This window comes from Acyrthosiphon pisum, chromosome A1 (assembly GCF_005508785.2).
Source record: "Acyrthosiphon pisum isolate AL4f chromosome A1, pea_aphid_22Mar2018_4r6ur, whole genome shotgun sequence".
Taxonomy (NCBI): Eukaryota; Metazoa; Arthropoda; class Insecta; order Hemiptera; family Aphididae; genus Acyrthosiphon; species Acyrthosiphon pisum.
The window spans coordinates 90,066,249-90,082,422 of NC_042494.1; the positions used below are offsets into that span (position 1 = coordinate 90,066,249).

Here is a 16,174-nt window from a genome sequence, read left to right on the forward strand (position 1 = left end):
ACTTATCAAATATTCATACTACAGGCAGTAAGAAAAAATTATAATTTAATTTAGTGGTTTTCTTAAGAATTTGATATTAATATTATGATATTATAATATTACTATAACTATTTTATTTTTTAAAGGAAATAATGATTCAAAGAACAATTTAGTGGAGGTTGTTAATAAATTAAAGACCAAATTTAATTGTATTGTTGAAATATCAACAGATGAGTCAAATAACCTCAATGGTGTTTTTATACAGGACAGATTCATGACTGAATCGTTTGAAGCATTTCCTGAAGTAATATGTTTTATTTAAATTTTAAAACACTACAAAATTATATAATATCCAGTATATACTAAAAATTTCCAATGTTTCTAAAGGTAGTTTTTGCAGATGCTACTTACAAACTGCTCGACTTAAGATTGCCAGTATATGTGTTAATGACGGAGGATGGCAACGGACAGAGCGAAATTGCAGCAATTGGCTTATTAGTGAACGAGGAAGAAGTTACCTTGCGTATCAATAATACTACCAGGTAAAGTTAGAACATGTGGTCGACCGAAAGGCGCAATTCTGACAACAATCGGCCTTCGAAGGCCTAGAACTAAAAGAACATTGGCTCAAAAACCAGAAACAAAAATCCAAAAGAAGGGAAATAGGGATATAGCTGTCGATCCAGATGAACCAACCTATTGTCTTTGTGTTCAGATTTCGTACGGAGAGATGATATGTTGCGATAATGATTCATGTCCAATAGAATGGTTTCATTTTTCTTGTGTTTCATTATTAACAAAACCAAAAGGTAAATGGTTTTGCCCCAGGTGTCGTGGAGATCGTCCAAATAAGATAAAACCTAAAGCCTAAACCTAAAGATTTATTATTTTTTATTATTATTTATTATTTATTATTTTATTATGACTATCGGTTTCGTATAGCCGATTACAGTGAATTATTATTATATTATAATTACCTATAAGGATTAACGATTTGTCAATCATTGACATTAAATGTAAAAATTTAAATTAAATATTTTGTATGTATTAACTTACTGTTTATTATTATATAACTATCGGTTTCGTATAGCTGATTACTGTGATTTATTATTTTATTATAATTGTATGTATTAACTAATAAAAAAAAAATAACTAATACCTAACTAATAACTAATAACTTACTATAACAAAATTAAAGTTATAGAACAATGTATTTCTATTTTCTTCGTATTATTATTGTTCTGTGGTATTATCATATTTTCATATTTACAGTGTGACCCGGCGCTCTACAGTGTAACCGGGCGCCCGGTACTCTATTACATGTCCGGGCGCCCGGCGCTCTACAGTGTAACCGGGCGCCCGGCGCTCTAGACACAGCGAACATTGTATGCTGACAAATAATTATATTTTACTATATAATAATAAATATGCAATATCTTCCTAGTACACAACACATTGTTTTAGATTTCAAGCGAAGCAAACTAGAAAGCTATTAGTTTTACAAATATTATAGGCATGTTCATTATTTTTTAATAATCAAGGGGCCCAAAAGATTCAAATATTGCCAATCACTATGAATCTGCCTCAAAAGATTTGAAATGTACCTAAAAAATATTTTACTTGGAATGATCTAATTTCTCAAACTATTTGATTGAATTTAAAAAAACAAATTAAACAGCAAGCGTAAATATTCAATAACATACGACAATATTAAACTCTGTTTGGTATCAACTATTAAATTGACGATAATTGTCACGTTTATGTACAACAAACGCAAAAACACTATATTAAACAAAACAGTAAAACACTAACCTAACCTAACACTGAGGTAAGCAAAGTGAAACATAATCCCTAGATAGGAATAACTCATTTAAAAGCATTTTACATTTATTTTCTCGTCTATGGTGTGGTATATTAGTATAGTATAATATACTGTATTGTAATGTATATAATATGTATGATGACATAATGTACATGTATTACTATTGTATATAGTGTGTCTACAATAACTGTAACCACTCAATATGTCAGAGTAGAATTATTGTTCAATTTTTTTTTTTGATCATGAATCCAAATACCGTATCATAATTCATAGTACTCAACACTCAATACTCATACTTTAGAAGTATAAATAAATAAATAAATAAATAAGTAAAAAAATGAACGATGTGATTTCGATTAACAATTGAAAAGAAGAGTGGACAACAGTGAAAAATGAAGAAAACCTGCAAACCAATTAGATAAATGATGTCAAGACAAAAAGAATATCAAAGATCAACAGACACAAATAAGAATTACCTGCAAAAATAGAAATAGAAATTCATAACACACAACTCAACCAATTACACAAACAGAAAAAGAAACTAACTACTCACTATACTTCTTTGAAATAATACAAAAATAAAACCATCAGACAATAAGATACTCAAAAATTAAAATAATAAGTCCTTAATTTTTTCCAAATTTCAAAAGTGACAGCAACACAATTTAACCACATATTATAACCTACTTAACCTACCTAATATCCTATCTATTAGTATATTACATAATAAAAAATATTTTATATTAAAAATATTTACTTATCATCAGGCAGGCACGCACTCGGGATTTTATTTGGAGGAGGCTTACAAATAGTGATAGGCACTACCAAGTTCCAAATAGTTTCTACAATCGATTGTCATTTGATAGTTTAAAAAACAACCGAGTGATTTTTCAACTGAATAGATATTATTAACCATCGAGTTTTTTTGAAAAATTATCAAGTAATTTACTCGATAGCTTTCTTTCGGTAGTTGCACTTGTCTTGCACCGACTAGTTTTAACTATCAACAGTTTTCATTTGGTAGTAAATAGTAATACACTTCTGGACGTCTGGTACCAACTAGTTTTGACTATCGAGTTAAAAAAAACAATGAGTGATTTTACGATATTATTGACCGAATTTGATAGTTATAAAATAATCGAATAATTAGATAGTTTAAAACAACCGGATAGTTCGATAGTTTTAACTCGATAGTGTTCATCACTACTTACAAATTGTCCTACTTCTCCTTACACACAAATAGACAATTAAGACTGATTCGACTTTCATGACATTGACAGTCAACAGTAATAAATAATAATAGTTATTATTATTGTTGTTACTTATAATTCATCAAAAGTGACAGCCTACAAATTCCCAACCTAACTGCAAATATATAAAACTAAAAATAATTTTCAATAAAATAATTGATTGGCGATTGCCACAAACCTTCTAATGCATAACTATTTATCAGTATCGGCACTGGTTTGTTATAGCCCCATCGGGGCGAGTTAAAACTTTATAGCCCCACCACTCAGATTTGTTATCTCCCCGCCATCCATAGTAATAAATGAATTGTATAAATATAAAATAATAAGTTTATTTAATATCAAACATATAACATTATTAATAATATAATATTAAAAAATTAAAATGAAAAAATGGAATAATAAAAATACATTGTATGAATATAAAATAATGACATAATATTTAAAAATGTATAAAATGTTTAGGTTTTCCATGATTCCCAAAATCCTGCTACATCTTTTAAAATTATTTCAAACGGATAACTATTATTCAGTTTTAATCGCCACATAAATTCTACCATGTTCGAGTCTAAAAAATCCTATCTGTTCTTCTACGTTTTTTGTTTCCCCATTTGGCTGAACCCCACATTTTCTCAATATTTTTTGTGTGGGCTCCTGAGTTAGGGTCCTCGAAAAATGTATCTATGACTGACTTGATTATGTTGAGATGCCTGTTGTTGCCAATTCGAATTTATTAGATTAATAAATATCAATAAATAAACTCAATATTTTATATTTACACAATGTATTTATTATTATGGATGGCGGTGAAATAAAAAAACCTGAGTGGCAGGGAGTATAAAGTTTCCACTCGCCCCGGCAGGGTCTTTACCAAATCAGTACCTCAGTATCTAACATGATAAGGAAATTCGAAAAACATCGTAATTGTAATATACTTGTGATACAACAATAAACTATAATAATGTATAATCTTATATCAAAAATAGTTTAGAGGGAGCTTCAGCCCCAAATCCCCGGCCTTGGATGTGCCACTATCATCAGGTATAGTAAACGATATAATAATTCATCTTAGATTAAAAAGGTTATTGAATTATTTCAAAATTATTAATTGTTAAGCACTAATGTTTACTTCAACTGGAAAACTATTAGAAAATTATGCATTCCATATATAATAATCAATATGTCATGTACTACTGTATATTTTAAGCTTATGAAACAAACAATAAAATTAGCCAGACATATTATAAACATTTTGTTTTGAGGAAAAATATGTGTCTTTTACCTGTACTATTTCTTATGTATATATGTTCAGGGCTTTGATGAAAATATAAGCTACTTTTAATTGAAGGTAATCCAAAAGCCCAAAATATTGATGCAGTTGCACCTGTAATTAAATAAACATATACAATTAATTTATTACAACACTCTACAAAACAAAATAAGAACAAAATGTCATACCAGCTAATGTCAAATGATTTAAATGTGGTACAGTTAATATATGGTTATCAATCAATGTTTGAGCAAGCAATGCTGATACAAGTCGGCCTATGAGACATGCCATTTTCATATGGCTGGAAACAGTTTTATAATATTTTTTATCTACTTTTGAGTAAACGTATGTATAGTATGCAACTTCGCAGGCAGTCATTGTGCCGTAAAATACTTCCATTATCTACATAAAACAACAGTTATATTAGAAATACTATTTTATCTATTAATTGGCGATAAGATAAAATAAATGGAATAAGTAAGTTAAAAATTTTAATTTATAATTATGTTTACTAATTAAATGTATATAATATTACATATTAATATGACAAATTATAATAATAATATATTTTTAAAAAGTATTAAAATGTTATGATTAAGAGGACGTCATACCCGCAGGTACTCTAGTTTAGAGGTGGGCATATCCGGATTTCATGGATTATCCAAATATGCTGATCAATGACTCACTTTTATATTCCAATAACTTTAATTTTATAACATATTTTCATTTCAATAAAATAAAACAATTTATTTTGTGATATATTAAAAACAATTATAAATTAAGACTGCAACAACTCAAAATATTGGTTTATTGGGTATAATGTGTTTTCTATATTGTTTCTCTATGTAACGTAATGTAAATTATAATATTGAGAATGCTCTCTCGTGGTCAATAATTCAACTATATTGTATTGCGTTCTTTAACTGAAATTGTCATAAGATGGTGTACATAACTCGGATTTGTTATATTTTGAGTTGTTGCAGTCTTGAACTGGATAGTCAACATAAGAACCAAATACATAAACTCGGATAATTCGGGAAATCCGGATAAGAATTTGATTCTAATCCGGATTTAGATATCTGGACATTTGGATAATTCAGATACTTGGATTTCATGCCCATCTCTATGGTATTCTTCTTAGTAATGAATAGCATAGATAATTTTATAATCAGAAAAATCCATTTTACTCTGTTGTTACTTATTTTTAATATTTGAGTGATTGACTCACTATAACATTTAAAGGTGTGAATATTATCTAGTGCCCCAAGTAAGAATCTTATGATATTTTAAATTTGAGGCAAGCTATAATTGATAAATAAATTAATAAATTAATAAATTGATTTTAAAATTTAAAAACAAAATATCAAAAAAAAATAAACGTGGGACTGGATAGTACCATGTGGTTACATCGTTCTCTTGAGAAAAAAATATATTTTATCTTTTAATGTCCATGATAGCTTATCATTAAATTTAGGTTAAATACTTAAATATAGAGCAAGAGTAAAAATAATATTGCAATGTCTATATAATAAGTTACATAGGTATTTACTACAAATTAATTTAAAATAATTAGATACTTGGCAAGTAATAAATATAAGTACCTATAATAATAGTAATAATAAGTATTCTAATAACAGCATTTAATTTACCTATATAAATAGGTAACTAAATTAATTATAATTGTATATACAATTAAGACATTTCAGCAGCTTTTCACTAGTAATGTAATGTAATTATTACATTTTTAAATAATTATTTAATGACTTACCCACCTTCATGTCAGTCTTTGTTCGAGTAAAAATCAAAAATATTTGTACAGTAAAACTTGATAAAGCATTCAGAATAACAATTGGTTTGTAACGTAAATAATCAGTAACCAAAAACATAACAATTGTTAGGCCAAGACAAGTATAAGTTGACACTGGAAATATTTCTTGAATTACCTAAAGTCAAAATATAATTAGAAACCTCCAATGTTGTGATGAATAAGACTTACTTTAAATATTTTAAATATTATTATATTAAAATAGGTACACTCACTTCTTGATTTGTAAAATTCATTGGTGGATTTGTCAAGTATTGAGTGATGTAAGGATCTTCAGGTCGAAATTCTTTCAGAAATCCAAACACAGCAATCCATATAGACTGAATCAACCATTTCTCCATTTTAAAAAATATTTTTGAATTCATCTACTAGTACATATTTTTATAGTTGTTCAGCAGAGTGCTGTTAAGAATCACATAAAGCATTCTATTGTACATGTATGAATACAATACTTGTAGTATTTAAACTTGTATGAAAAATGTAAGACATGTTACACCATAGGGTAATATTTAAATCCATAATATTAACTCGAGTAGGTACCTATTTAAGATAAGATAAATAAATAAATACATAAATAGAAATATAATATTATTATATTAATGTTACATCTATTGACTATTTGTAAATTATTAAAAAATTGTGCATTGATAAAAACTACACTTTTTTAAATCAGATTACTTACTTTTCTCGTAGCTTTATCTAAACATGACCTCGAATACCGATAATCGATCAAATATAATATTAACTAAATTCGGATAAAGCGATTAAGCATAATTATTATCTACTGAATTACCAGGTATACTTGATAAATCACAAACAACAGTGTACAGACACAGAAGTACAGAATTAATCTGTGATATAAATATAACATTAAGCACTTTCGTAGTTTCGTTATTTCGTCGTCTTTCGTAATTTCATTACAATCAATTAATAAACGTGATCATGTTATGCTTATGACAACGGTTGTAAATAGTAAATGCTTGTATTGTAATTCTTTCGATAAGTGATAACCAATAACCATAAAAGTATGATGATGTAATAAATAATAAATATTCATAATATCCTATCTATAAACTGTGAGCAATCAGATAGCCATGGTGTAGATAGTAAATATATCATATAATATATCAATATATTATGATAGCCTTTGAATGGATAATAATAATGGTTAATAATGGATAATAATTAATAATATTATGGAGAAACATAAAATACGCCAAGGTTGATAGATATAATAATACATGTAAGGCATAAACTAGTTTATAATAAATTTATATAAATATAGATAGGTAGTAAATACTAAATAGTCGGTTTTTATTTTGTTGAAGCCGTGCTCTCGGTAGTACCAGTAGTACGGTACGATACTACGCCACAAGGCCCAAGGTGGTATCAATAGCCATGGTTGTAGTAGTGCTTGGTATCACGGTCTTATCTCAGTGGTATACCCGTCATCCGTAATAAAAAGCCGCGTGATATTGTTATTCATGGCATTCATTATAATATAATATATAATGTATTTTATTATGTATTTTATTATTAGTCTTTTTTTTTTGTTTTATTTTCATTTTCTTATTTACTTAAGACTTTGTATCGCTTTCTCTCTCTTTTCTGCACAAGCTTTGCTTTTGAAAAGAGAACCAAAGTTTAACTAATTTATGCTTATAACCAGTGCTCGAATTGGGAAAAATTAAGTAGAGGAGCTCAATCTAACGATTTAAAAACTGCGTTCCAAGGGCGCAATTATTCAACACAAACTATTCAAAAAATAGTAGGGGTACGCAAAAAAAAAATAAAAATAGTAGGGGAGCTCCGTCCCCCTGCGCACCCCCCCCCCCCCAATTCGAGCACTGCTTATAACATGTTTTGTACTTTAATTTAATTTAGTAACAATAAATATTATTATTATTATTATGTCATAAAAAAAGGCTAAAATCTAAAATTGTAATTTGTTTTATTTGATTATAAAGGTCGACTTTTTTATTAAGAATAAATGGAGTGGTAGGTAATAATAAAATAAAAGTGTTCTATAAATTAGTGGAAGCATAAATGCAATAAGGGGAAAATATAGGTAGGTACATTTTGGGTTATCACTTTTACGGGATTTGAAACCAATTGAAAAAATTTCGGTTTCGATTTTATTTTTATATACTGGTTTTTATTTTTTTCGATTTTGGTTTACATTTTTCAATACCGGTATTAGGAATTTTCGGTTTTGGTTTCAATTTTGTATTCCGGTTTCCTACTTTTTCGGTTTCAATTTTGGATTAAATACCGCTTTCCAATTTTTTCCAATTTTGTTTTTGATTTTGTTTTTGGTTTCAGTTTTTAAACGGTTTATACCGCCATACCGGTTTCTAAAATCAGTTTCAAGACCTGGAATATTTAGGTACGTTCATTCTTAGTTTATTAATTGTTTTGAATCGCCGGATTGAGCGTTCGAAATTCGAATCACCTGTTGTGTTAAGTAAACTTTCTAAAATGTCAAGATACAAAGATTTTCAGAAAAAAATACCGTTTTTAAATTATATTTTTGATTTTGGTTTTTAATAATAATACCGGTATCCAATTATTTTTGTTTTCGGTTTTATAACGGTTTAACGGTTTATAGGTACCGGTTTCAAGCCCTGCATTTTTAACGGAGAGAAAAGGTAAATTGTAATTTAGAGGGGGCATAAAAGTTTTTTGTGACAATGAGTAAAAGAAAACTGAGAAAAAAAGGGGTGCCAAAATGTGTGTACCTAGGGCGCCAAAATCATGAATACGCCTCTGGGAGAACTAATGTAAATTAACTTTTTGTGACAATTCTTAATTTGAAATTTAACAGTTTTTTTTTATTATTATAGTGCTTTTATAAAAATATTACAATATTATTATTGAATATTGGGTATACTAACAGTACTACTGTTTTTTACTAATTAAACTGGACTGTATTTCCTATTTGGGCCAAATTATGAGTTTGACAGTAGGGTCAGTATGTGTTTGTGATAAGAAACGTTGTAATTTAAATTTTGTAAATTGGGGTCGACATTTAGAGGCTTGCAAAGTTTGATTATTTTAAACTGTGAAAGAGATATCACCATAGATTATAATTTGGCCATTGATTCTTTTGCGGCAACATCTGATTTATTGAGGGACAATTTATCGTTTAAATATAGATGTATTGTTATTAATACATTATAAGTTATGAAGCACAAACGTAAGTAATTTTATTATACTTCTGATATTAACATGACTAAGTATATTATTGTCGTAGAATTGTGAATTGGGGGTGTGGGGGCAAAGCCCCACGGATCTGTGTGACAAAATTTAGGTGGTGGTGGTTGAGCATTTATACTTGCCTCATAAAATAAAATAGTTCACGCCGCCACTGTTCATGGTCATAGATCACAGAAAAATAGACAATTTTATCTATTTTCTGTGATCACAGATTTGTATATAATATATAGCCATATAGGTATAATATATTATATATATATTTCTATTCTGTATATTTCATTTATACTTGATTATACTTCATTATACTTGGGCCAGTTGTATCGTCTACGGTTGAACTTCAGTTAATCAGCTGATAACAGATATTTAACCGGGCAAATTCGGCCAATTAAACTCCGGTTAACTTTTGTTAAGAAACAAATTTGAGTGTAACGATATATATATATGTATATCGGTAAAATACTAAAATATATAAAACGATCGTTCAAGAAAACATGTGTGTGGTGTATCGAATAGTATCGGTTTCAGACTCGCGATAAAAATTGAGGATTTTATACATTTTTAACTACAGAATCATTTATAAATTTTAAATTTGATAAATGTTGTAAAACATCGAACGTTAAATGCTTATAAAAAAATAAAATTATGCTTATGTATTTTTAATATTTTTCAACTGCTATTTAAGCAATAATGCAATATATCAGGAGAATTGTATTAAATTTTTACGCTTTTTGGCCCAACAATTAAAATTGTATTGATATTTATTTTCATTTGAAATAAACAATCTATACCTATCTATCTAGGGGCACAATAGGCTTATGTGTTGTTAGAGTATACATATAAATTAATTTTAAAAATCATTTACACAATTAAAATAATTAAATATTAACAGGCTATACTTGATGTGAGTAGTCATCCACTAATGACACTCACTAACAATTAATATATTTTATAAAAAAAAAAACTAAAAAATTTAAATTTAAAATTATCCGTAAACTGCTCAAAACAAGTCAAAATATTTTGAAAATTTTATCAAGTACAGGAATTGATAAAATAGACATATCAAGTGTAAATCTCAAGTGTCTACGGTTATTCGTTTTTGAATTACAACAAAATAAGAAAATCGCTATATGAGAAATCGAGTTACCTAATATCCAATGTAAAAATATGAACTCAAACGCTCATAAAAATTTTATTTGACTTTCTTGTAGACTTTTTTTTATATAGGTAGACAAACTTTTGAGGAATCTTGTATATCATTTTTAAATCCAAGATTTAAAATGAAACATTTTTATGAATTTCTAGCTCAAAATAATTTGCACATTTTCGTCATTTTAAGGGTTCCTTACGGTTAAGACGGGACCCTATTACTATACTATTACTACAAGAAAAAAAGAACACATTTTAAAAATATATAAATTGATTATCACAAAAAAAAAAGTTATTGATATCAAATTATTATTATTATTTAACAAAACTAAGTATTAATGATATCGTATCGTGTGTGCTACAGCAGTTAAGAAATTTTCAATAGCCCTTTTACCGTTTTAATAATCTTCGCATAATGTTGCAAGTCTAATCTGCATTTTTTCATAAATAGTATGTTTTTTTTGGTTCATATTCACCTATAACATCTTGAGCCAACTTCGTTTCCTCGGATCCAACTTCCAGGCGTATTTTTGTACCATGGGATGATTATTTGAGAATTATAATAAAAATATTCAAAAATAATAGGTAGGTATGAGTAAATAAATAATTGATTTTGTTTGTATGATTTTTTTGGCATATTTCGGGTTTAGCAACCTATCGATTTTTCAAATATTTTTTTTCCAAAATGTGTATTTTAGTGTTCTTTATAAGAATGTAAAAAAAAAGCCCTGACAAACTTTGTTTTGAAGTTATTGATAAAAATCTTCAATTACTACATTTTTTTTGTTACGCGCATTTAAAAAAAAATACTTAGAATTGAATATTGTTAATTTTTTTCAAAATGTGTGGTTTTTAACGCTGATTTCGAAATTGTTTGAATTTTTTTTAGGAAACCATTATTATAATTATAAATATTATTATTATTATAAGTTTAAGCCATTCAAATTTTGCTATTTTACGTTAATACGCATATGTGCATAACACTACTTCGCGGAGGAACCATGTTTGGTGTTTTTCGATTTTTTTGTCCGAGCGCAGCGCACTGAGCGAGTGGTAACGCTAGCAGATTATGTGCTTTTTAACAACTTTGTTTAATTCCAAGGCCTGCCTAAGGTTTTACATACGATAAGCAAATCGGGGGATGTTTTTGATTTTTTGTCCGAGCAATATTCAATTCTGAGTATTTTTTTTTTTTAATGCGCGTTATATACGAAAAAAATTTAGTTTTTGAAGTTTTTCATCAATAACTTCAAAACGAAGTTTGTCCGAGCTTTATTTTTTACATTCTTAAAAATTTACATTCTTACATTCAAAAAAAAAATTTTAAAAATCAAAAAGTTGTTAAAACAGAATTTTTTTTATATTTTTAAGTGAACATATACCTATATGGGGGTGTGGGGGCCATCACCCCCACGGGTTACTTTTCATATAATGTCAGGGGGACCACAGCCCCCCAGTGGTGTCCGCAGAGGGGGGGCTAACGGGCTGAAGCCCCCCACCCCATTGCCCATATTCTTATTACTTTTTCAAAATTATTTATTAAGTTTCAACTGTCAACTAGATAGTAAGCAAGACGTAAATTTTATATATGTCTTATACCAGAATGAATTCATTTTTGAAAGAACAATGTATTTGCATACCAATTTTCATAAATCATCTGTAATATTTAGGTAAAAGTATGAATTACTTGTATGAAAGACCTTGTATTAATTTGTTTAGCCTTAGCTATATACATTTAATATTTTATAAGTTTTGAACTACAAATTAACTATGGTTTTGACGAAATTTGAACTTTAAATGCTTATAAAACATAACCATGATGCCTATGTATCGTTAATATTTTAGCTATAATAAAAACTTAAGCATTATATTTTCAAGCTTTTTGATCGAATGAATAAATAATAAAAAACAAATTTAAATTAATCAAATACAATCCAAATGAGGACGGTAGAACCAGCTGTTTACCAAACAATTTTAATAAATTTTAATTTTTTTTTTCTCCAATTATTGTAGAAAGCAATGGGCGTTTTCAATTTCGACCTCCTAAAAGTATCAACTAGATCCAATTCGCTTCCAAAAACATACATCCAGCATCGATGTTTATGATCAGAGCATTTTTTCTATTATAAAAGTGGAAAAGTTACAAACATTTTAAAATACCTCAAATAAACGTCTGAAATTATTAGACTGGACAAAATAAAAATAAAATTGTAACTTATTTTCAAGCCCTCTCCAATGAAAAATCCTGTGTACGCCACTGCCCCCCCCCCCAACATTTAAGCCATAATTGTGCCACTGATACTTTCTTAACATTTTTTAAAATTTTAAAAATTATAAATTGTTCTTTTTTTCATGATTATTATTATTTGTCACCGGGCTGTATCTTACGAATCGTGAAAGTTAGACAGTTGAAATGTTCACAGATGATGTATTTCTGTTGCCGCTCTAATAACAAATAGGTAGGTACTAAAAATCCGTTAGAATATAATATAATATATTATAGATAATGCCGATAATGGTACGGAACCCTGGGTCGTTATAAATACTATACCTATTACGGCACCATAATATTGTTATCATTTTTGTTTTATCACATTCTCATTTCTCATAAAATTAATTAGGTATTCACCATGGATTATTATAATTATTATTATTTTAGTTCACAATTCACATAATATTATTTATCAATTCCACAGATATAAAATTATTTTATAAAATAAAAAGGTATAACACAATTTTGTAAAAAAATTACTATACATAGTATGTTTGTCAATAGTTTATTAGCATGTTAATTTGTCTTGTTTGGTTAATTCTTTTTTTTTTTTGTAGTTTTTGGCAAGTCTAATAATGCTAATGAATTGCGTTTAGAAGGTAATAAGTTTAGCCCATCTTCTTTATTTGCCATATCACTCATCTTTTCGTAAACACTATTTAGAACCTTCAATTGTTGTAACCATTCTGCAGAATATTCTCTTTGGTCTATTAAGTAAGTCAGGTCTGTAATTTTTTTCAGAATTTCTCTACTTTGTATTGGTAGATTCCTGTTATTATCAATGTTTTCAGCACTTGTACATTTTTGTTCTTTTAATATTAATCTTGTAGTAGCAGCAGTTGTAGTATTTTGCATATTCAAATCAATTGTACTTACTTCTGGTACTGCCTAATTTACTGATTTACTGATTTACTGATTTACTGATTTGGTGCCATAGCGCCCGTCGCATGGGTAAACTAAGTCCGAATAAGTTCAAACTCCACAAGTGCCATTATAATACCCCCCTTCAACTCCCTACCAAATTCCAGGTTGCCCCGTCGATTTTCACTTCCGGGTTACTTGTCGCAGAAATATCACAAACTTAAAAACTTAACCAAAAATTATGAAATTTTTTACACGGTATGGATTGTACCGTATTTAAATATGAGGAAAATTTCAAGTGCCCACCTCAAAAACCCATGCAGTTATAAAACAAATCAGTAATTTATTCACATAATCGAATCAGTAAAATCACGCGCCGCCGTCCAAGAATTCTGCTGATTTGCTCTTACACCCGCAATACTTAACCGAAAATTATGAAATTTTTTACACGGTATGGATTGTACCATATTTAAATATGGGGAAAATTTCAAGTGCCTACTTTGAAAACCCATGCAGTTATAAAACAAATCAGTAATTTATTCACATATTCGAATCAGTAAAATCACGCGCCGCCGTCCAGGAATTCTGCTGATTTGCTCTTACACCCGCAATACTTAACCGAAAATTATGAAATTTTTTACACGGTATGGATTGTACCGTATTTAAATATGGGGAAATTTTCAAGTTCGAAAGCCCATGTAGTTATAAAACAAATCAGTAATTTATTCACATAATCGAATCAGTAAAATCATACAAAATGATAAGAAATGATCTCGTATGTTTTGTTGCATTACAACATTTCTAGGGCACTTACTAAAATAAAGCAATTATTACACATTATAAAAAAAATATAAATTTTAATATTTAATATGATCATTATAACATAATATAACACTAGACAGTGACTTAGGATTTATCTACATCCCTGAATTTACAATTAAAATTAAAGGTTAGCTTGTCACGGGCTAAGGTTAGCTGTTCTTTGGATTTATTTTAATTTTGAATGTAGCATTTTACAACTAGTGCATATATTTTAAGTGCATTATTATGACAACTGCTCATATAATATAATGTTAATATGTTTTTTGAGCATTGAATTATTTGGTAATTTGCCTTCATAATAATGTGTCTTAACATAATATAATAATAATAATTTGGCTGAGCAACTTGTTTCACAAAATATCAATAAATGAAAACAGTTGTACCTTTTAGTACCTGTAGTGTATTTACAATGTTATAAGGTGCAATTTTGATACCCAAAGTTGTATCTCTTGTGTTTGGAAATAAATGATGAGGGTTAGACATTTTTCTAAAATTTACTTCTTACAAAAAAAGTACCTACCTGTACAATATTTACTTAAATAAAGCAACGTATTGCACTTGAGTGTGACTTAGAATCCATCCATATATGAAATATTATATAATTTATCATATTATAGTAACTTACACTTTTCATTTTTAAGTTAATCTTTATCATACAATGTACCTAAGTTTCGATATAAAAATGTATGTATAAAGTATGCAGCATTAATTGTTTTTTTTTTTACCAATAAATTACAATACTTAATGAATTTTTGCTATATTGCTTTCAAATTGTATGTAATTAAGTCCAGTTTTTATAACAATATATTCAAATTTGGTTTATACAGTTTTTATAAAATATATTGGTGTATAATATACCGTCACTAAGAAAAGTAATTAATTGAAAGTTTAAGTTTTTGTTTAATTTGTTAAATTTAATAAAAAAAATATATATATAGTCTTGTTTAACCTAAAAGTGTTATAAACTATAATAATTTGTTTAGGACTTGTGTTTGGAATTTAATTATGAGGGTTAGACATTTTTCTCAAATTTACTTCTTACAAAATAAGTACCCACCTATACAATAGTTACTAAAATATAGCACTTGAGTATGACTTAGAATCCATCCATATATATAGGTACCTGAAATTTAATGTAATCAGTAATCAAAAATGTTTGGTTAAGTATTGCGGGTGTAAGAGCAAATCAGCAGAATTCTTGGACGGCGGCGCGTGATTTTACTGATTCGATTATGTGAATAAATTACTGATTTGTTTTATAACTGCATGGGTTTTTGAGGTGGGCACTTGAAATTTTCCCCATATTTAAATACGGTACAATCCATACCGTGTAAAAAATTTCATAATTTTTGGTTAAGTTTTTAAGTTCGTGATATTTCTACGACAAGTAACCCGGAAGTGAAAATCGACGGGGCAACCTGGAATTTGGTAGGGAGTTGAAGGGGGGTATTATAATGGCACTTGTGGAGTTTGAACTTATTCGGACTTAGTTTACACATGCGACAGGCGCTATGGCACCAAATCAATAAATCAGTAAATCAGTAAATTAGACTGACCCCTTACTTCTTGTGGCTTGTTATTGAGTACCTAGGGTCGGTGGATATGTAAACATTATTTTTAAATTTTTCAGGCAGATCATTAAATTAATAACCTGGTACATATATGAATATGGCACATATATGTTTGCATGGCCAATGATACTTTTCAAAATCTA

The 16,174-nt window shown here is 28.3% G+C and overlaps 1 protein-coding gene across 1 annotated transcript in view; it reads right to left on the reverse strand.

Moving 5' to 3' along the window:
• The window catches only part of LOC100169144 (thiamine transporter 1), a 19,736-nt gene extending 12,599 nt beyond the window's left edge, over positions 1 to 7,137 (reverse strand). The window contains exons 1-5 of the mRNA XM_001946921.5: positions 6,826 to 7,137; positions 6,359 to 6,683; positions 6,091 to 6,261; positions 4,507 to 4,720; positions 4,331 to 4,432 (exon numbers count right to left, since the gene is read on the reverse strand). Of these exons, the coding sequence (XP_001946956.2) occupies positions 4,331 to 4,432; positions 4,507 to 4,720; positions 6,091 to 6,261; positions 6,359 to 6,508 (637 nt within the window). The 5' untranslated portion in view covers positions 6,509 to 6,683; positions 6,826 to 7,137. The remainder of the gene's footprint in view (positions 1 to 4,330; positions 4,433 to 4,506; positions 4,721 to 6,090; positions 6,262 to 6,358; positions 6,684 to 6,825) is intronic.
• Positions 7,138 to 16,174: the final 9,037 nt, after the last annotated feature.